The 24527-nt window shown below is 33.3% G+C and overlaps 1 protein-coding gene across 8 annotated transcripts in view; it reads right to left on the reverse strand.

Annotated features, from left to right (window-relative positions):
• Window positions 1-24527, reverse strand: part of LOC118187993 (latrophilin Cirl-like) — a 1172776-nt gene that overhangs the window by 186907 nt on the left and 961342 nt on the right. For all 8 annotated transcript variants that reach the window (XM_085813010.1, XM_085813006.1, XM_085813005.1 and 5 more), the window contains 2 exons: window positions 12173-12273; window positions 1363-1554 (listed from right to left, as the gene is read on the reverse strand). In XM_085813010.1, the coding sequence (XP_085669136.1) occupies window positions 1363-1554; window positions 12173-12273 (293 nt within the window). The remainder of the gene's footprint in view (window positions 1-1362; window positions 1555-12172; window positions 12274-24527) is intronic.

Here is a 24527-nt window from a genome sequence, read left to right on the forward strand (position 1 = left end):
CATCGTCACCTTTTTTTATATGAGAGAAGCCTTACAAGGTTATCACCTAGATAGGAGATCTGGGGGATTTTTAATTAGATATCGATCACTCAAAAGTTTTTCTATAAGCGAAAACTCCCCTTAACTCCACCCAAGCAATTTTCAGAAGAATAATTAAGTATATTTTCATAGCCCGTGACATCAACACAAAGTCTACTGTATACATTATTTTATATATAAAAAATATTAGTAGGTATTATAGAATACTCATTAGCGTATAGATTAGCTTTTATTAGAGCTTCGGATATAAATTATCAATTATGATACAATGAAATAAGAAGGCAAATCTGCCAACTGTCAGCCAATACGGCTTAAAAAGCGCGATGATAACAAGCAGTAGATAGTTATATAGCCCTCTTCCTGCGGTACATTAAAGAAATGAAATTAAATTTATACAGTAATGATGGGAATCCACTTCTTTTATTAATAAAGCTTACCTATGCATCATCCGTTTTATCTATATTATCAAAAATGCATTAGTGCAGAATTAATTTTATCCAGGAAACCAGTTATTTAAATGCATCAGGGAATTTTAACCCGAAAACCATAATAACTTTTTTATCCACACTACATTATATTACTTTTACAACTAGGTTTGATAATAGTTGTTCTGAGAACAAAATTTTCAAGCTTAGATAGCAGTAGCCTCCACAAAAAGCACTGAAAATACCATTTAAAATAAATAATTTACACACGTTGAGTTTTAGCTCGTTATAATACAATATCTTCGTTTTGAATGACTTGAAGTGGCAGCCTATTGGTAAACTGATCAATCACATTTTGAGACATACATTTTGAATAATTAAAAGTCATTGAACTTCAGAAGTGGCTGCCAAAAAAAAATCATTTAGAAAAATAATTTCTTATACTAAAGGCCATAATTTGGTTCTTTATTTCAATTCTGTTATGTTGACCGATTATTATAATTTGGTTGACTGTACTACTAAAAACCATATTAAAACTAAGAAGAAAAATGCCATTAATACTCCTAAATTTAATTAAAATGTGAAGCGCACATAAAAGTATATCACTATTCCTACAGATATTGTGACCACTAACGAATAACGTTTAACATTTTAAATGATTATTTGTCATAACCATGTATGTAATAAAGCATAATGTTAAATATAACTGTCTCTGTTAATCAAGCTTAAACTAAAATCCATTCAAAACTTCTCTACACTTTGTATTTTTACCCGATCTACATTTCACGCTTCAACGGTAAACAAGTTTCAAAATCCGATCACTGGAGAGATTTTAAATGCAAAATAATGTTGCTGTGCCGAATAATAAATAACGACGTGAATAATGTTGAAACTGTACCTCCAAGAGAGCCAATAGGAGTCGCTGTCTCTGTTGAGGATCATCCATAACTCTTGTCCTCTCTGCCATTTCCGCCACCAACCTGTGAAGGATGTCAGCGGTGTGAACGATGTCCCCTGCCATCAGAGACTTCGTCCCGGTGATGACAGCCAGTTCGGCAGCCAAAGACGTTATCGGGTCTCCTCTTGACATCTACAAAATTAAAAGTGAGAACGTAAATTGTGAATAAAGATTGCTGTAGAAGGGAAGATAGCAGGGGGATATAGAAACACAGAAAATGTCAGTCTGGGAAAGTTATGTTCTCGTTTGAGGGTTTCGGAAAGAATGACAGACACGCAGACACGCTATGCATATATACAAGTTCACTAGTAGAAACATCTCTCCAAAATTACTTAGTTTAAATCTTCAACGTATAAGTTAACTTTATAAAATAAAATTTTATTTGAATTTGAATATGACCATCTCTTTATACATATAGCGAAATTTCACAGAACGATTTAGTGTGTTGAAAAGAAAATATAACACTAAATCGATCAACATTAAGGAGAACTGATAATCATTTGCATTCATATATAAAACGGTTGCTTCCTCACTGAAAGTGGTTGCTCGGATGTCTCAGTAACAATACAGAAAATCTGACTTTTTTAAACTCTGACAAAATAAATTTACAAATGGAAAAATAAACTTTGTATGCATCAAGAAGACATAACATAACTAAGATCTTTACCGGATCTATAAAATGCTTATAGAATTACATGCCACGATTGATAACAGCACTTTCGTCAAAACCAGAGGAGTCAAGTAAACTTGGCTGCTGTTCTCGTAAACTTTTTCCTGCAAATCTACAAAAACAAGCACAATTTTACCAACTCCAAATAGCTGCTCCACTTGGGAATGGTGCTTATCAGCCTGTTTAATCCATGTCAGTGCTTCCAAATGCGTTCACAAGTCTGAAGAACATGTGTGCTGGGAGCCGCTTTATAGCAAAGAGCAATGAAAGTACAGTGTAAGAAGTGAAGTCATCTATGCGGCTAAAAAACATTCTGTTTTGATTGTTCAACTGGAATCGAACCCTGGACCTTCCATTTGGCAGCTGAACGTGCTTCCAGTTACACCACGAAGGGAGGCGAAAACTTCTTCCAGGGTCACCACTTATAATTCTACACACTTTTCTGTGCAAATGGTCGGCTAATTGATTTTCAGTTAGGTGAGATAAATAATAAAAAAGTCATTTTGAATAAAAAGTTCTTTATTCTGTTCATGCGTACAGCGGTCACGCAGAAAATAGTCAAGATAGATTCGGGAACTGTCAGAACTGATATTTCCGTTGCAATCCGAAAATTTTTGAGATTATAAGTCTTTCTTTACTTCGCATAGTAAGTAAAAATTCTCACATCCATTTGTATATACGTAGAGGCGCATAATTATGTTTTCCAAAATGTTTACATCTGCATTTAATGGTTAAATTTCAAATTTCATGCATTAAAAAAGTATAATGTTCATAAAATGATTGTAAGTTTTTTTTTTGACAAAGTTAAAAAAAGCAATATGCTTGCCTAAATACATGGAATCACTACTTTTTTATATGATGGCTGTTGCAGCGCAGATACGCCAGAGTAATCCTACTACAATTCCCCCAATGCTTATAGAAGTTCGTAAATCAGAGAAAGCAATGATTGTTATTCGCCTTTACCCCTCCAGTATTGTAATGGGAGGTTTAACACCCTGTGAGGTGAGCGCTCCAATGAGCAGATTTTGTTCCTAGCTGCTAGTAGATCAGGGCCGAGATTTCACGATCAAATGGCGTAAGCATGCCCTAAGGTATATATCATGTATACTCGAATGAAAATTTGAACCTCCCGAATCTCCCCAAACTGATATAATTTGAAATCGAAACCCTCCCCTACGCCGCAATCAATCCCTTCCGCTAATGTGCTGCAAAACCCTTTGTTCTTCCAATGTGATGAGCAATGAATGAATGCGTTGGATCATCTTCCAAGGTTTCTCATTTTATCTCGTAGAAGATGGAGTTTTTGCAACCTATTAACTACAACTAGATTTAATAATTGCATCAATAATTGCCGCTTTAAAAGAAATATATACTTCTAATCAAATTTTTATTTAATTTAAAAAGCGATAATTATATGCATACCATGAATTTCAAGGCAGAATATTTTGTACAATGGAAAACAGCGACATACACTCTACCATAAGCGAATCGACGAAGACTGAGTATGATTCTTTTTAAGTTTCTTCCTCTCACTCCCACACACATTACTCAGCAATAAAATCTAATTTTCTCGGTGATGATGTAATTTTGCAATTTAAACTTGAATACGAACATCAGTCCAAATTTTATCATTCATCTTCTAAGCAAAAACTTTTAAAATGCGTTTTCCATTTATCGCCTTTGAAGAAATAAATACTCCTAATAATATATTTGTTTAAATTAGAAAGCGACAATTATTTATACGAGACAATTCATAATTAACGTAATTAAAATTATGCACGTATGATCTGCACGACAAAATGACAACTCCTTAAGCATTTAAAGGGGATTAATTATAACTGAATAATTCTGCATTTCGGTTTAAAAAAAGAAGACTTTTTTTTTTTTTTTTTTGTCTCGCCATTGCTAAAAGCGCATTAGTTTCTATATTTCATTCAAAATTGAATTTAAGTATCTTTTCTTTCATTCTTATCTAATGAATTTATCTAAAAATTAATTAAACCTTTTAATTACTCCATTGTTAATTAATAGTTACTGAAATGCAATTCTTTAAAAAAATGAAAAGAACTTGATGAAAAAGAACCAAATGAAAAACATTTGGTATTTTCAATTTCTTTTAGTTCCGTCTTAGTTTTCGATACTCAAGTGGGGGGGGGGAGAGAAGAATCAAAACATATTCATTTTCTCAATTTGTTTTAACAGAAACTAATTAATAATTTTGAACTAGTGCAATTAATATTACTTGATTAATTTACATTTCCATGTAAAATTTAAAAAAAAGAATACACAATATATTTAAAATCTACTCCTCACACCATTTGGGCGTTGGGAAAGTAATAAATACTGCGCTTGATGAACGATGTCTAGGTGACACTTTAGTTTGGTGAGTCTACAAACAAAACAAAGCAAAACAAAACAAAAAATTAAAGAACAAAAAAATCGTTAATATTGCTGAAATAGAACAGTATGAAATTAGACTTTCACTTTGATATATGACACATAAGTGTAAATTAGCAGAATGTGAAAGAAAAGGGTAAAAATTAAAAATAGCTTAAGCGTACTCTGTTTCTTTGAAAGGGTACGTAGAAGATCTTTGATGTAGGTAATGAATAGTCGCAGGACATCTTTATGAATGCTAAATTAAAGCAACTTTTCAGTGTACTGAATAATTAACAGCAGTCTGCTATTTTATTTATGCTACTTATATCATGTTCAAAGTTCTGAAAATATTTCAAGGCACTGGGGTATTTTTGGTATCACACTTTCCCCAACGTGTTGCAACACGCAAGGTTTTCAAAAGTTGCGTCCACGCGCCAGCACCTTAAATGCCAACTGATCTCCAACAACCAATCAACAAATAGCACATCTAAACTAACAGTGGGCGTCGACCCTTTCACAAAAGTAATGTCCACACACACCCTCCGAACTTAACCCAAAACTTTGTCCATCAAGATGGCGGCCATGGAGGGAGGAAGGGAGATGTACAGAGAAGGGGGGTGGAAGGAAGGAAGGCTTTCCAATTAAGAGGGCGATGTTGTTTAATCGGTTAAAATGCTCTCGGATGAGCCCACGATTATCTGAAGTCCCTTCCATCAATCTTCATGGCTCCGTAATTAAATGCTAATCTTAATGAGGTGTTCCCCTTTCCCTCGGGCTCTATTTGCCCGGGCAAAGGAAAGAGTTGGGTATATGCGTGATTTTCGGGTGGTTTCGAACTCGTCTATTCCCTCGGATGGGAATGCGTTGTAGCATACAGAAATGAGGCAGAGGTAGGTGGTGAGGAGCATTCGTCAGAGCCAAGTAATCAACTCTCAATCACCTAGATTTTGTCTGTAATAGGGAGGACAGACAAATTTCACGAGGTTGTTATCAGCGCTATTGCTTAAGAGCAGCAAATTCTACCAGGTTATGAATTCCTGCTTAAACACAGGTCAATATACGTAATATGCCAATAATCTGAACGTCGGTACCCAGATTCAAGTCTACTAGTTAACTACAATTCTTTAAAAAAATTAATAATATCTTCAGCTAGTATTTCATAAAAGACTTCAGGATAAAAGTGAATATACTTCTCATTTATTTTCATTATTGTCGTCAGTTAATTAGTTTTATATTTTCTTAATTGTTTTGGAAAAGTATTTCGTACAAATAATAGACACCATTAAATGGCATTGATAATATTTTAGCACACTGAACAATTGCCCTATTTTAATGAACGTCAAGTCGATTGAAAAAGCGTTTACCATATTTATATTGAAGCACAAAGTTTGTGAAAGGAGAAATCATTGTTAACCTCCTTTTATTAAATATTTTCATACATTTAAACCAGTATCTAAACACTAATAGAAACCATTATTCAAGATGCTTTTATTGTAGTACCGCAATAAATACCAAGGAAATTTCACTAAATTATGATCCCAGCGCCAATGATATAAGTCTGGTCAAATGTTAAAATGTTAAGCATACAAATTCAGTGTTGATTTCAGGATGTCTAATCTAAAGTACACAGGTACTCTCGTGATGGTTGCAGGTATTAATCACATCCTAAAAAAATACGAATAATGGTGCTGAACCAGTAGCTGCTTTAAATTCACAAACTGAATAACTCTGACGTTTCAACTAGACCACAGTCAATGAGTTCTCAGAATGGCATAATAAAGAGCTTTTGGACAGTGCTAATACAATCATCAATCATAAGAAGAAGAGTCATTAGCTTCATTCATCATAAGTGAGGAGCAGACTTTAAGCCATAGCTTATCAGGGAAGATAAAGGACATGTTGGAATGTATAGCTGACTCAGCGAAAGCGTCGACCGGATGGCAGTTCGTATTTTCTTCACTGCAATTGTTGGTTCTTAAAGCAAGTTGGCATTAAGCTGGAAAATTAGAATATTTAAAGAAAATTCTTATTTTCAGTTCTCTTGTCGTAGCAATGCTTGATTTGCGCAGAGAGCAATATCTTGTAAATCGATAACAGGAAAGTAAAGATCTTGGAAAGATGAATTAAACGGTCAGTGTGCTGTAATTATTCCCCATAGAACTACCAAATAAGAATTTAAAAACAGTCTCCCATGTTTTACTCCATTCTTTACTTGCAAATACAGGCTTCTGAAGAAGTCATTCTTCCGGATTCTAGCTGCTCTCGAAACAATAATACGCTTTATATGGATTCAATAGCATGTCAACTGGGCTAGCAATCATCTTAAAAGGTGGTACATATTACACAAAAATAGAAATGTGAACAACGTGAACATTACGCAATATATATAATGCAATATTATTAAAAGCAATATAACTGCATATTATTAGTATTTAAATTTGTTTATTAAACTCTAAGTGTGAAAACTTAAGCACTGTAAAATACTGTCACAAATACTCTGCATAAACAGAAATGTACACAAAAAGGTTACATTGTAGTTTCTAATATTTATTTTCATATTGTTAGAATCAGTTAAATACATCTCCTCTTCAATTATTGACCTAGTAACATTCTTCTTGCATGAATTTAATCTCTCTTAAAACCAATAAACGTTCAAGTTAAATGCCTGAATAATGAGGATAAAAGCCTTATCTTTATAAAAAAATATAAACATTTTGAACTTTCTTTCACATTATTAAATGTTTTTAAACTTGCAAAATGATAAATATATCGCCAGGATCGTACACGTCAGTTTTTCACTGTCCAATAAAAATAAAAGATCATAAAAGAAAACAGAGCTTTAACATTCGGTGCTAATAACAATAAAACTACGAAGCACTGTTCAAAACTACTTTATGCTCTCTTTAAATAACACAGTATTACGCAATATACAGAGAAGATATAAAAGAAAAAAATTAGATAAAAAATATAAAACTACGTTCTTTCACACAAAAGAACATAGCACGAGTATTTCGGGTAAGGGAAGCGTTAGAAAAGAAGCGCGGGAAAAAAATTCCAGCTCCTAGCCTCTTCAGAATAGTAATTTCCTCTCCGACCTAAAGCTGTTTTGAAGTACTTTCCAATATTCGCACAAAAGAACAAATTCTGACGACGACGTTATGACTGCAAGTGTGCAGAGGGGCCACGTGCCCTGCTGATGATTGCTTGGTGGGGGTTCGCTTTACTCCCTAGGGGGCATGAGGGGTAAAAATATAAAATAGTGGGAGTGAAAGTTGCAGAATATCCTAAAATCGGGATAGTACATATAGAAAGTCATAAAATTCCCTTGTAAGTATCATTTGCCAAGACCAGGGCTAGAATAGGGGTTTAATATCGGTTGGCGAGATATCGATTTTCTTCTCTTTTTCCTTCTGCTTATAAATCGATATTATCGAACGTTAGCCACATGGACGTACATAGGTGTAAAACATATCCCTATAGCATTTAGCCCCACAGCAGGCACGATAGATCCATAAGTTGAAAGAGAATTCCTCTGAGAAATTTCAAATTGCAACTATCTGGCAAGAAATTAAAGTAACCACTCGAAAGCTGTTATCGAAATTAAACACGAGATTTCTTTTACAGAAATCGGTATGTCCATGCCTTCAAAGATACATATCATTCTAAATACACGATTTCAAATATATATCCGAAATTCCTATTGTTTTCAGTCGAGGATAAAATTTAGTTATCTAGTTTAGTAATTCTTAGTTACCCGTTTTATAATCCATCTACAGTGCTCATCAGCAAACGTCAAAGGCAGAAGAACTGATAAAAGGAGACACGGACATCAAGATCTTGCCTATTTATGCAGATGTAGGATGAAACAGAAGTCGGTAAACTTCTCAAAAAGTTTATTTTCTAGGAGTTTCTATTGACCCGATTAATGTAAAAAATCACAATTCCACACGCCTCCAAGGACTTATTTCCTAAAATTTTCTAAATACAATAATGTTCATCAGATGCCTTATAATAATTGCCAAACAATAATAACATCACTACTAAGTCATAGGGAATTATATCATGACTAGTAGTGACAGCATCACTGCTAGTCATAATTCCACATAGGGGAGGAATTCACCCTTAGGATGGAGTTTCATAGTTTCAGGGGGGGATTCGGTTAGCCTTTATTTACCTGTTATGTATTTAGTTTTAATTTTATGAATAAAAAAGCACTTTTGTACTTTTATGAATAAAAAAGTACTTTTAGGTATTTATCAAATTTTCTGCACTTTTTCTTGCTTAATTTAAAAAAAAATATTTAAAAATGATCTAAATTTAAATAAACGTTAATTTTCGAGTTTTGTAATGGAGGGGGAAAGGATTCATCGTCTAGCATTGATGAAAAGGGCGCATGAAGTAAAAATGATTGAAACCTTCTGACTCAGTTCTACGCGAAGACAAGCCAAGACAGTAGAAAACACTTATGCAAGAATTTTATACTCTTATATACTTCCCAATCCTTCACCTTTTACTTCTGTAGAAGGAAAACAGAGAATAAAAATTTACACTTCGAGCTTAATACTCGATAGACACACATTACTTTTCAGTATTCACAATGAAAGCTTCATCCTACCTTAATATTTAAAAGTAGTGCTCAGATCGATAATACTTTATAATATTTAAACGTAGGTATCGCTAAATCGATAGCACTTTACATTATACATTTTTACTGCATTATAAACAGGCAGTAAAGAGCACAGTTTTCGTTCCTGAACTCTTTTTTTTTTCCTCTCCTTCTAAAATCTGGAACATTACGAGGTTTCAAAGCAACTAATTAATAATAAAAAAAGAGAGAGAGTGAGATTTGAAATATTCCCACAGGCGTAAAAGAATTTCACTTTAATTCCTTTCTTCTAATATCAAGAAGAGTTTTTATTACACACAGCACCCTAGAGGAAAATGGAATAATAAACAAATTTAAATAGATAGTAAAGGGGGGGATTCCACGCCATCATCATAAACGCTCAGATCCGAAATCATTTTAACTTCAGTAAAGCTCCAATGTTTTTTTAATTTATTTTTCAAAGCAAAAATAAGAGCTAAATAATAAAAGTAAAAATTTCCCAAGTCAGTATGTGACAGAGAGGAATGATTTTTTTTTCTCTTCCTTCCCTCCCTCTCCTCATTCCGAATATATAGAGCTGTGCGCGAAGATAACATACACGAAGCAGTGAGAAAAATTTAAAAATGGAAGAAATAAAATAAAATCGAGAATCAATAATCGAAAAGATAAACATTACCGTTTCCAAGAAAGAAAGATTTAATCGTCTTGAAAGGAATGAATTAAATTTATCGCAGAGTGAACAGTTTTATCAGATTAGGAAATAAAAGATAAAGGAGATGATAAAAAAATTCAGCAGAAATGACGTTCTTTGGGGAATAGAAAACACACTTTCAATATTAAATTGTGTGCACGCATCCTTTTTTCTTTTAACATTTTTCTTTTCCTTCCGCTTTGAAATCCAGATTTCGTTTTTCAGTATCCATAACACACATTTGCTCAAATCTCAGATAGTTATCGAGATGATTTAAAATTCACGTTAAAAATGCAGTTCAGCAAGATAAAGAAATTTAGAAACCATTAAAAGAAGTTCTAATTCATTCAGAAACGGTTTGAATACTGCCAAAAACCGTGCTTAAAAGAGCTGCTAAGCAATAAAGTTTTGAAAATTTCAACATAAGTATGGCATTGCTAGATTCATAACATGGTTCAAAACTCATTATCATGCAAGTACAAACTTGCATAAAAATAAATTGCATAATAATTGGAATAAAAATACCTTGTATGGGCTATTTCATATCGCGACTAGGGTACGAATTTAGGATCACCATTCATTGAGAAGATGCTTTTACCATCTCGAGACATAAAAAAAAAAAAAATCTGCATCGTATCTGTTATTTAGCGATTACATTGTTTTGATTTGACTTTTGTAGACTGATCTGAAATAATTGTTTTGACTTAGGACAGAAAACGTTTACGTCAATTACAATGAATGCAAAGAACTTGTAGGTACATTAAGTTAATTGGAAGCAGGAGAGATGAAAAATGAGCAACGCCCTCGCCAGGAATCGAACCACGGACCTCTGGAATACGTACCCAGCGTGCCGACCACTACACTACGAAGACATGTTAAAAATGCGGGAGAAATACCTTATAAACTTTCCTACATTCGAAAAGTCTTAATTCCATTAGCATATGTAACACCACTGGCTTTCACTAGGATACAATCAGAATCTACTCTACACACAGGTCCTATAACAAATTAAATTATCCGAAACTGTTCACCGCTAATGCACGATTTCAAATAATTTGACTTGATTATCTGATTTTATTGCACTTTTTACAATTTCTGAGTTGTCCAAACGGGATAGTGGTTGATGACTCTCTGATTACCGCACCAAAGGCCCGGACTTGAATCCAGGAAAAAGCATGGATGTTGTAAAGTATTGTAAAGAAAAAGCATAGTGTCTTTGCGGCATGGAAAATGGGGATAATCTAAATATGTAAAGTGTTGTAAAGGAAAAAGCATAGTTTACACTAAACATTTCAATAAGGACACACTAAATATATGGCTAGCCGAAAGTTCTCTCGTGTAGTTTGGTGGTAGGAGAAGAGGGATAAGAGACCCTCGGATCCACCCCCTGGGGTGCTCTCCCTTAAAGTTGGGGTGGAACTGAGTAAATTCATACTGTCATCTATATGGTGCTTAAGGCTGTTGCCAACGACAGGCGTAATCTTGTGCTTCTTGCCAAGATAAATTTCACGGGTTTGTTCTGATGAGGTCAGACAACAGATTAACCACAATAATATTTTTTGACGATGAAAAAAATATTTGTTCAGTTACTCTGCTTTATTACGAAAAATTTTAACTAGAATTAGAACAGTGCTAATGTATCTGCCTGAAAGCTAATAAATCCTTGATAACAGATTTTAATATTGAATTATTATGTACGAAAATATTTAACAGTTCCTCTAAAATAAAAAAATTAAGTCATTAAAAGCATTCAGTGGTGAATCTTAATACAAAACTCTTCCATTGAAAATATCATTCAGAATGTTCTGAAAAACAAAGTGTAGTAAGAGTAGATTTGAAATAAATGGGTTTGAAGACGAATAACCGACGCTCAAAATTCTAAGCTATTTCACTATATTATTATGGTAAAATGTCATCATATCCATACCAGATACTTATATAATTACATATTTTTTAAATCACACTCATTTTAATGCATATTATACACTTACCATATTCGTTATTTATCGAATTCCATATTATCTGTATCGAGGAAACTCATTTGATAAATATTTTTGTCTCAATTATTAAAACAACATGCTCACATGCAAAATAACAGTTACATGATTACGGTATTCATATTAGAGAGAAATAACTTTTCGCATTATAATATCATATTTCATACACAGCAAGCGTAACAGAATGGAAAAATTATACAAACGTGATGTAACTTTCTATCGCAGTAGATTATTTTTGTCATATCAATTTTATCCCGTGAGCAAAGTTTGCCATCACTAAAAGAAGTGTGTTTAAATCACTCATCCGCGAATTTTTGTCGTTGAATTTTGAGTTACAATTGAATGGTTTCCCATACTAAAAGACTCTTGGGGATCAAAAAAGAGAGGGAAAAAAGGGGGAAACTTACTCTGTACTTGATATTTTCCACCCACTGAGAGCTACAGTCACTGAAATCTGGAGACTCAATCCATTGTACGGTTACAGAATCACATCGCCACTTCACTCGGCCTGTGGGTAAAATAGATAATTATTTTCGCACAGTCATAGGAAGAAATAAAAATATAAAGAGTCATATTAAGACTACATATATTAATCCTCTTACTGACCGTTGTATGGCTTTTACGTGCATGTGTATGTCTGTGTTCATGTATATATATATGCACACACAGACATACAAGACACATAACTTTAAAATTTACTTTTATTCCAGAGTTAAGAATTTAGCTTGCAAGAGGAAGAAAAGGAAAATAAACAGTCTGTATACGAGCATATACATATACATATTTTTTTTAAATTTTGTTCTAGATTAATAGTTGCGCTCTTGCTTATTATAAGCGTTGCCAACCCTATAGTAATATCAACAGCATGCCGGTGTAAATCCTCTGCTAATTCAATAGTATGACGGTGTCGATCCTACGTAATGTCGATAATGTGCTTATGACAATTCTGCGCAAGTGATCATGTGCGTCAATCCCTCATCATTATATCATTATCAATACTTATTTTTTATCGTGTCAATCATACGTTGGTGTATGATCGACGTCGGTGTATTTTTACGGTGTTATTTTACGGTGGGTGCACTTTTTATTTTGTCGATTATACGTCGATGTATGAATTTTATTCTAGAGTAGTAGTTGCGCTGTTCTTTATTATAAGCCTTGCCAACACTATGCTAAATCAACAGCATGCCAATGCAAATCATGTGCTATGTTAATAGTATGAAGGTGTCGATCCTACGTAATGTCGATTAGTGTGCTAATCGTTATAGTTTATATGAAAAAAATTAATGTGCATTAACCCCTCATCATTATATCATTATCAAAATTTCTTTTTTATCGTGTCAATCATACGTCGGTGTCGATTTTACGCAATGTCGATTCCATTAATGTAAGCCGCAATAATTTCACTTTTTTCCTTTATCACCCGCCCGCAAGTCCAGATAGTTATAGTCAAGATAGTCATGTTAGATATTTTATTTTTTGTCCAAAGGGGCTTTCTCCCTGAATGACTAATGTTTTCGTTTTGCGATTTTGCATCGATTCACTACAAACGGCGAATCACTTTTTAAACTGTTACCACAAAGTATTATCGCTCTGTGTTATATTTAAAGAAATTAAATAATGAAAAATCTGCATAAATGTTTGTATATTTCTCGCATTGTGCTAAAACAACGGTACATACAGCCATCGAATTTTGAATGACGTAATCCTCCTACGAATATGGGCATGTGGAAGACCAAATATGAAATTTGGAATTTGCTTTATTATCAATTTCCTATTTTGTAAAACTTTAACAAATTTTTGATTAACAAACTCAAGGATTTCAAAGCGAGCCATGGCAACGTTGTACAGAAAACACATTTTTATCTCCAGCGCGTGAGTCTCTGTATCGGAAATTCTAAAGATATGCTGATTCTAAAGATAATTCTAAAGATATGATATGATATAAACTATTTTGCGATATTGCTGTTGAACTGAATTTTATGTTGAAAGTGCGAAGAACGTGATATTTAATTAATAAATGTAACACACAAAGTGTTTAAAAAACGCTCCTTCGGACATAATTTTAAATTTGAAACATTTCAGATTTTCTTTTTATATTATTTAGCAAATAGGTTTATACAAATGATTATTTAAAACACTTAAACTCATAACGAAAAAGCAATGTCATATTTAAAGTATTCAGAACCTCTCTATGGGAGTTGTTGCAATTAGTGCTGTCTGTTGACGAAATGCAACCCAAATTCCATTTCAGCTTGTTCTACCTTTGTATTCATGAAAGGTCTAACTGTTATTATACTCTCTTGTTACAAATACATACGGTGTATTTCTTTATTCATGGGCATACTGTCTAAGTGGCGTGTACACAACTGCATATTTTCAAACAGCAGCAGCATCTTCCAACCGGTAGCTTAATAGTGCACCCATTAAAGGCCATACTGAATACTTTATTCTTTTATTCCCCGCTGGAAGACACGTAAATTAAACTCGAGATAAAAGTGCAGAAGTTCATTTTTATGGCATAACGTAAAGGTTAATTGGTCCTTCAGAAACATAAAGGTTACAGAAAATATAATAAAAATCAAAAACTATATTTCATAATTTTATCGCATCCTTAATTTTTTTAACTTATAAATTCTGAAGTTCTCCTTTATCTTACGCGATTTTTAAGCTTTATTAGAGCAAATATATTGACACTTATAATGGCGGACGTTCTCATATCTACACTTTATCTTCTTAAGTAAGATCCTATTAAAAAACTTTATTGTTTTCATTTTTAGGTTCCTTAACTCGAATTTTATTCATTAATTCTAAATTATTCAATAAAGAAGTTTTATTTTATTATTTTAGTTTGTTTATGTTACTCCTTAAGAAGTTTTAAATTTATTTTATATGGCTGCTTCGTCATAAAAAAGGAATCGTTTAGCAAGAATTTAATATAAAATACAATATTAAGCACCTGGAATTCACTTTATAAGAGAACTCGTCAAATTATTACAATTTTGAAAGCTCGTTCTTAGAAAACGAACTGTTAATTCCGTTAAAAGTACATAGTCGCACCTGATAGCTCTAAAGTCTTTTATCTGAAATATGTCAAATAAATTAAACCAAAAAATTAATACTGTAGGGAATTCGGTTTGAACTTCTGCAGGTTATTTAAATTGGGAATTCCTCGATGGCTTTGGACCGCCTGTGCCTGTTCCGAAAATTCATGTGAATGAATGTTTCTTGAGAGTTTCCGACATTCTGTTTGCCCGTGGGGTTCTTAATTGTTTTTGGATTTTGAATGTTTGGTGTTGTGCTTCGTTGTTTGTATGTCTCTTCCTTATTTTTAGTTCGTTAATTAACCTCCAATTATTTTTAGTTAATTAGCTTCTTTTTCTCTTTTCTTTCCTTTTGTGGTCTTGAGGGGGTCGACCCTTTATAATCATACGGTCCAGTGGGACTAACAGGATTGGATCTTCCCTGTATTATGACAGGGCGATAATATTTGGTGGCAACGATTAAAAACGTGATGCGCCCTTTATAGTTAACCGACGCAATATGCCGTTTCGAGACTAATAGCCCTCCTTTGGGCTAAAAAAAGAGAAAAAAATGCATTCAAATAGACAACATAAAGAAAATAGAAGACATCTGCAATTAACATAGCCACGGATGATTAATCTTTAAAATTATGCAGTATTCATCCTCAGCTTAGCTTTGAATTAAAAATAAAAAAAAAATAAATAAATATATATAAAAAAAAAAAAAAGGCTGAGAAAGTTTCTCCTGTTGCCGTGATTATTGATAAAGAGATTCACATCTAATTTTCACTTAAAATGCAATAGATAATTATTGCCGAATGCAGGCTAAATTTTTCAAACTCTTTTTTTTTTTTTTTTTATTTGCTTTGTATTTATAGAAACTGAATCAAGTTTCCTATAATATTGCAAATTGACTTTGCATTAATTTTACTTGTGAAATGAAATTTAGAGGGTACATAAAACACCATAATCTTTTCAACACAGTTGAACAGATTCCTTACTCAAGATTGCCAAATTCAAACATTCCTCTTCGGGGAGTGCGGAAAAAATGCTGATCCGAAATGGAACTCTCACCGAACGTGAGAAACAAAAAGAAGCACAGCTCACTACGGAAATTCATTCTGCTCCCAGCGGGGTGCAGTTCAAGAAGAAACCTGACCGAATCTCTTACTGCAAAGAAAACATCTCTACCCCCTCCACTTGTTTTCTTCTTAACATGTAAAAGAACAAGGCAATCCAAAAACCGAAAGCGAGCGCAAGAAACAATAACAAAACACGACGATTCATTAGAATGTAGGATTTCCGTAGGCTTGCTATAAGATTGTATGCTGTTCCGTGGTGTTTTGGGGGGCAGCCAAACGAAGTATCAGGTGCAGCGAGTTAACCCGCAGGGTTCTTCATTTGCATAATCGAGTCAGTTTCGCACATGCCACTCTCCACCGCCAGGGCCTGGAATGACTCGTGTTTACACATAACGTATGGCTCTCTAATGAAGGGATATTTATCTCTCTTCTAACGACCCAAGTTTCCGTAATTTCCCAGCGCGTAAGCATAGGTGTATGGGATGGAAATGCCAGATTCACGAAAGCTGCTAGAATGGTGAATATTAGCAGCAACAAATAAAGAGCTACAGGCTATAAAATGGAAAATATATAGTATATATGCAATAAAAGGGAAATGATTCTCGAGCTGTTCAAAAGCCTAAGCAAATTACAACTCTCTTACTTCAAATGTCATTTAGGTGGGGAAAAAATTATTAAAGAAGGAAATATAACAGCATTATGAGAGAGGTGTGATCGAGAAAAATTTAATAAAGAATGCGGTGTTTTTGAAGAAGTTGTGCTTTCTTTTGTATATTTTGTAAACCGAATGAACACAAGCAGATTTCGGAAACGAATTATTACCTAAGCAAATTACATGATATATAAACAGATAGCACAACTGAGAAAAATATATGTTCGCAAAAAGTTTCGTGTTACAGGATCGTTTTATTTTATTATACAGCATACTAGGAAATGATAACTGTATGTCTGTTTCCTAAAATATAGATCCTAACCTTTATTTAATGTCAGCATTTTGATTTTATAAAGGACTAGCGGGCTACGGCCAAAGTAATATTTATAAGTTCTATGTACTGAAAAACTGAAAATAAAATGAATTTATTGTATACAAAATTGCTAGCTGCGACCATACATTTATTCAGATTATTCATTATTTAATTTCTTCAAATATAATACAGGGCGATAGTATTTAGTGGCAACGATTTTAAAAGTGATACGCTGTTTATAGAGTTCCGACGCAAAATCGCAAAACGAAAACTATAGTCCTTCAGGGACAAAGCCCCTTTGGACTAAAAATATATATAATGTTTGGCAATGCTATTTTTATTTCAGATTTAATAAAACTTACAAATTTTTATTAACAATCTCTACGATTTGAAAGCGAGTAGTGGCAACACTTTTTTAAATAAAGCATAGTTTTATCTCCAGCGCGCGAGACTGTTGCCACTCGGAAAATTGACGGCGAAAATTACATCTGAGTTTTTGATTAATATCTCGGCTGATTAAAGTCGTACGAAGATAACAATGGTCGAAATGGCTTCGTATGAATTTTTGGAATCCTTCGAAACTCTATTCCTCATCGTTCCGGAGGAGATAATGACACAAACAAGCAGATAGACAAGCACAGATATTAATAGTATACATGTTTAATGCTTTCGTAGCTGAATATCTCACGAAATAATTGATTGAAAATATTATTTTAGTTTAAGAAGACAATAAAATATGGAAGATTTTTCAGGAAATAACAATTTTGATCATTTGATACGTTTTAATAAGAACATAAATTTCCTATGAATCTCTTACGAATGCGATGTCAATGAAAAAGATGCTTCCTAGAGCCAGTAAGTCGAAATTCATCCCATCCCCAAAAATAACCTTTTACGATCAAAATTAAGTGATATATCATTAATTAAAATTTTTGTGAAAGGTTATAATTTTTAAGAGTGTTAGCATCCTTTTCGAACAACGATTTCGAGTGAAGATTAAGAACGAAGATAAATGTCGTGCAATAAAAATTTCTGACAATAGTGTATAATTTAACATGAGAAATCCCTTCAAATTTACTCTTCTTTTAAAATATCGCATGCAATCAAATTATGGATCAAACAACATGTTTTCGCTCTTTCCGAGAAGGAATATTTCGCAATTAGGTAAATTCTAAATCTTGTAGTATTAAAATTTCTGATTGTGAAATAAGCAGGAAAGCGGAAAGGGAAAACCGCCATTACGTTTTACGTGGAAAACAGATTCCCAGCGAATACTCTAAAAAAGCCCGTTTTATTTCCAGTGTTTCTGAAGTGAAGCCTCCGGTAGAAACAGAAAATCCGCCGACCCAGAAATCAGCTGCAAATTCTTTAAATCCATCTGTAGAAACAATAAACAAAAATTTGCTGCTTGAAAAAACTAAAAAAGCAGAATGCGCAATGGCTTCTGCCGAGCCATGAGATTGAACGCAGAAAATATAGCACAGCCTTCTAAAGAACATCATTCAGGAAAAGATAAATGGAAATACAATGTGACACTTGATGAAACATTGATTTTTCTAAATGAATAAAGAAAAAGGTCTATTTATATAGAAAACGAGAAGAACAATATGTACAAACTTCTTTCAGATAATGCGGAAAAAGTTTAAATTAGGGTTTTATGATTGAAGATTTCTCCTGTATTGGGAATTTAAAAATAAGAAAAATAGAAAAATTATTAAAATCGCTCATCATGCTATCAACAATACGTTCTATGTTCAAATTTAAGGGAAGACATTCCATTTAGTTATCCCAACGTCTCTCAAAAAATAGAACTTCACTAAGACAGGACCACCAATCATATTTTGTAAGCTACAGCTACATGATGAAAAAACAAAAATGAAAAATTCGAAAGCTACAGCTGCATGTTGAAAAAAAAAATGAAGATTCGAAAGCTACAGCTGTATATTGAAAAAAATTAAGATTGCTACAGGTTATGCTACAAACTTACAACGACTGAGGGGCTTTGGGAAACAGTTAAAGCAATGCCTCTAGAAAGACCCTTCTTTCATGGAAAGCACGATGCAGATTTATAGCCCAGATAAAAGGTCATCTTACTACGCACAGTTAAATTTCGAATGAGAAGTTCTAAAAAACACCTCTCGTGTAATAAGACATTATTTTAGAAACCGTGGTTTCGGACTGGCACTTCTAGATATGCTAAATTGCGAAATTTTTTATCTTATGAAATTTAATTTTATGCGACCTTCTAAAACAGCCCTTTTTTTCTCTTTATAGTAAAAGTGCTTTTTCTTAGTCATATAGTTTTGGCATTTTTTCCCAATGTCAGATTTGCATCCTATGGAAAGCATTTTTTAAAGATTTTAGTAAGATGATGATTAGCTGAAGTTTTTGCCATACAACCCACGTATAAAAATTTTAATTTAGTTTACTTTTTTCTAAAATGTATCAAGTGAACAAAATTATCTAAATCTGAAAACCCAACTTATTTGAAAATGAAACCATGGCTCAGCCATTCAAAAGATAACTAGTCGCACAGTCATGCAGAAATATATATGACATATAATCGCTGCTACTTCGCAGAAATTTCATAAACTATAACGAACTCGGTTACTTATTTTATGCAAGCAAAAAATAATAATATAATTGCGAAAGAAATCTCGGAAGAATCGCTAGTCGAAATTTCCAATAAAAAAGACCATAAGCTGGCAACTAAAAATAAACAAATTCGTGGTGAAATTCCCAGCATCGAGAGGTTTGGAAATAAAAATTTTCTCACCAAACGTGCGACATACAATAGCAGTACACCCTTGAGGTAACAAGGTAAAAAAAAACACCCTGATGAAACACGAAGTCACAATTTTACAACGAAAGAAGCAATTAATTGCATTTGTATAAAGTTTTCTACCCTTTTTCTTTGCTTCTAATTCAGTTTCTTCTTTCCTAACAATACTCGCAAGCGAATCTGGATCCCTAAGTAAAACATGATCATTACCGAAAAGTTTCGCCACAAACACTCGCCGAATAACGAAAGGGGCAATTTATTTATTTTCTGCTTGTTTGTTTATTTGCTTTATTTTTACTTCTTTTTCTTCTCTCTCCTTCCTCCTTCTTCACTACTCTGCCGCTAACGAAGAGAGATGTTTCTTTGACGTGCTGACTTTAAACAAAAACATACGATTAGAGCATGTTACCTTTTTCTTGCAACATGAAAAGGTCAGCGGTTTGCGGGAGATTGAAAAAAGATTGAAAACCCCTGTAGCAAACGCAAGAAGCGAAGAAAGAACATCTTTCCATGTTGGTTATGCTCTTAATTTAAAAGAAACGACCTATTCTAGGGGAAAAAATAGATTGAGTAAATGTGTAATCGTCTAATCGAGTTAATGCTTTTTGGATTAAAAAATACTCTAAAAAATTCAAATTCAGATTACATTTTTAAATGCCATCTGCCTAGGAAGGACAAAAATCAAATAATATGTTGTTACGAAATGCCCAGCTGCGATAAGATAGTTTCCCCGCAAAGCGGGTTTAGGTTTGCCAGAAAACGGCAAGGTAAGACTGGGTTGCCAGATTTGGCGAGATATCGCACATTTGGAAACAATTAAAGTTGGCGATATTAACAATTAAAGTTGGCGATATGCCATAGACGGAGAGCGAACATTCTGTAACGAATTCTTACCGGTTTGCCCCAGAATGTTCTCGAAGACCGGTGAAAAGTTATATAAACCCTGCTTGTACGCGGTAATAGTGCATCGTGAGTTTTATCGCAAAAGAGTATCTTAAGTGTAATGAGCTCCGAGAACGATCGACCGAGTCGGGGTCTTCACCGTTATAGCCTGTGTTGCTGTGTTGCTGATTGTTTCAGCGTGTTTGTCGTAATTTTTCGACGACTGTAACGCGGCTTTGGAATTCTCCTGTGAAATACTAACGAATAAATTGTGTTTTGATTCCTCGTCATGTGTTGTCGTCAATTATTCCAAATCCTCGAACCCGTAGAACGCAACAATATATTCCGAATTTTTAGATTAAATGAAAATTTGCGTTAGTTAGCCAGCATATTCTTAAAACTGCAACAATATATTCCGAATATTTAGATTAAATGAAAATTCATGAAAGCTAGCCAGCATATTCTTAAAACTGCTTTGACTAAACGGTAGCGAAATTTTATGCTACAAAAACATCAACAGTGAAAAGCGCCAAAATGAGCTATAAATTTGCATGTAAGCGGTATGTTTCCCTCCCCACAAAGAATAAAAAGGATATAGACTTTATTTCCATAAATATTGATTTTGGGCAAGCACTACAAACTTTCTTAAAAAACAGCTCACAGTTTTATGAAGACTGTTTCAATATTGTGGGTGAGAAGATTCTGCAAATATACAGAGGGTATTGGTTCACACGTAGAAAATTTTCGATCAAGAATTTAAAAATGTTTTGGAATAAAATTTTCAAGCAATAGCTTATAATTTGGATTGAGAAATGTCGTCTGCTATTTTTTAATTTAATCCTCTTTCAAAATATCGCACAAGCTGTGGGTAGGTTTTTGGGCTTTCCAAAAGCGAAATATTCCTACTTTATAATTCAAAAACATTGTGAAATGCATTGCATTAACATTTCTAAGCGCAAAATAAGCAACCTTGTTTTCTAAGTGCAAAATAAGCAACCTTGTTTTCTAAGCGCAAAATAAGCAACATTGTTAATTGGAAAAAAATAATAAACTATGATTTGCAGCAAACAGCTAAAAAACATAACTGCCGATACATGTAGCTCAACGCAGAATAATTTTTAGAACCCTGTATAAAAACTATTTCGCAGAAGTTTCATGGAAATATACTTTCCGAGTATGTAATCAGTTATTTATAAAAATAATTAGGAATTTTAAGGAAAGATAAGCAGTGTATTACCCCTGATCCTGATGATAAAAAGGAAAAAAAAATGAAAGAAAACCTGATAAGATTCAGATTTTAACATCGCACCACAAAGTTTGTAAGTTTATTTTTATGCTCTAACCGAGCTCGCACTTTTTACCAGTCAGCTTTTGGACTCACTCCTGCCTTTTTTAAAAATATTTAACATAACTTTCTTCATTGTCACTCGACACAAAATTCAACCATAAAGCCGCAAAAAGCTTTAAATATTCTTCTTCCACTACTTTCCAGAGTCCATTAATCATGGTGGATTTGCGCTTAGAAAGGGGTTTTTTCAAGAGCACTAAAGGCACAATAGTCCATACGTAAAACTTGAAGAGGCTTTGCTAGAAAATGTTGAAAAGTTTTATAAGAAATACCTGTATCAGTCTCCTTTTTTCCAAGGAATGCAGTTTTAAGAATATGCTGTGACCATTGATGACGCATGGCTTTAGAGGATTGCAATAATATAATAAAAATAATAATAAAAGCCCATTTATTGTCGCAAACGAAGGGAAAAATAGCACAAATCTGGTTCCGTCAACGTAAAGAAAGTTTCAGTATACTGAAACTACCTTTATAAGATTTATGACTCGCAGGGATGTGAAAAGATGGGAAATGAAAATACACAATTTTATAATGGGAAATGAAAAATAAGAAGTGTGGAACCAAATCTTAAAATCAATGCAATACAACAAATTTACTATTTTTTAAAAAAAAAGAAATTCCATTTCTTTATCCCACTGCCTTTCAAATAGTGAAACTTCATCAACAAAAAGAAACTAGTCATACTTCGAAAAGTAGCACTACATTCCTTGAAAAAAAGAAGACTGATACAGGTATTTTTTATAAAACTTTTCAACATTTTCTAGCAAAGCCTCTTCAAGTTTTATGTATGGACTATTGTGCCTTTAGTGCTCTTGAAAAAAACCCTTTCTAAGCGCAAACCCACTATGATTAATGGACTCTGGAAAGTAGTGGAAGAAGAATATTTAAAACTTTTTGCGACTTTATGGTTGAATTTTGTGTCGAGTGACAATGAAGAAAGTTATGTTATATATTTTTAAAAAAGGCAGGAGTGAGTCCAAAAGCTGACTGGTAAAAAGTGCGAGCTCAATTAGAGCATAAAAATAAACTTACAAACTTTGTGGTGCGATGTTAAAATCTGAATCTTATCAGGTTTTCTTTCATTTTTCTTTTCCTTTTTATCATCAGGATCAGGGATAATACACTGCTTACCTTTCCTTAAAATTCTTAATTATTTTTATAAATAACTGATTACATACTCGGAAAGTATTCGCAAATGTGTTACTTTATTCATGGGTCCGTACTATTACTTACGGACAATTTTCCCCATGCCAGCTCAAAGTTTATTTTATTTCTTCATTTTAAGTAAAGGACTTATAATACTACAAGTACTTATGTTTATCAGAAGCGCAGTAGCATTAATAACTTTTGGAACAGACAGCTAACAGCTTTTTCATTAATAATGTACTCGCGAATACGAGCCAATTTCCCTTATAAAGTTTCCTCTTTGCGTAATAACCCTACGGTCTTTGCCTTGATCACTTAATTAACCGCTAAAAGTACTCTTAGCATGATATCACATCTTTTCTAAATTTGCTATTAAAACTCTTCTTTTAATATGTAACCATCTCGCAACGGATTTTACGTATATAGGTGATTGATTAAGTATCTATAAAGGTGATTGATTAAGTATCACAAAAATGGATTTTCAAAAAATTGCCGGGGGGGGGGAACTGCAAGAATTCGTTTTCATCCCTTTAAAATCAATTTATATATATATATATATAATTAGACTATTTTCTAACTTTCATAGTTTCTACGCTACAGCTTAAAAACCATGAAAGCTAAGAAGCAGTCAGTTTTTTTTTTTTTTTTTTTTAATGAACTTTGTTTTTTGGGGGGGAGGAGAGAAGAGACTAAAGTTTATGGAAATATGACATCGCTCCGTGCCTATCATAGGGAAGTAACTGGTTAGTACGTACAGCTGGAAGTTGGAAGATCCATGGTTCGAGTCCCAACAAAGACGTATTTGATTATTAGATTTTCTTTGTCCAAGATATATAATAGTTTACTTAAGTATTCAGTGCTAGTAAATGTGGTGCACGTCCAAATGATTCTACAGTTGTCAACGGCGCAGTGCGTATCTTATTTATCCAACATCCTGACTTCAAAAAATCTTTTAGGATATTCACTAACTATGATTCTATTTATTTAGCTATTTTGATGAAATTCACAGCCTACATTAATAAATTTTGTTACAAGTAAAGACTTGTAACATTTATTAATGCTTACAACTGATATTTGAAAGAGTATATTTACGAAAGAACATAAGTATAGGTGAGTATTTAAAGAACGTTTAAAAGAAATTTATAATTTAAAAGATATTTGTTCTAAAAGCAGTTTGATTTGGAACTGCGTATGAAATGAACATTAGCTTTCAAAGCCAACTTCTATTATATCACCGATGTAGTTTAAAACCGACTTTCTAGCAATGCATGGATCCTAGTGTAGGTCAAGTTACTCTTCACAGTTGCTAAAAACTTTATTTCTAGAGGCTTACGGCGATGGCTAACTCCATAATTAAAAACAAGGATATATATTGTAATCATCTTTTCCATGATAATGATGATAGCGCTTTAAGAACAACAATTACGTAATTGCTTATAAATGAAACTGAAAGGCGCTCAAATGCAATATTACGTGTCCTCCGAAATTATGTTGTTTATCTTGTGATCTTTTATTAAAATATACTCATTTTATC

This window comes from Stegodyphus dumicola, chromosome 3 (assembly GCF_044657685.1).
Source record: "Stegodyphus dumicola isolate Sdum_Otavi_A_Nest chromosome 3, ASM4465768v1".
In the NCBI taxonomy this organism is placed as follows: domain Eukaryota; kingdom Metazoa; phylum Arthropoda; class Arachnida; order Araneae; family Eresidae; genus Stegodyphus; species Stegodyphus dumicola.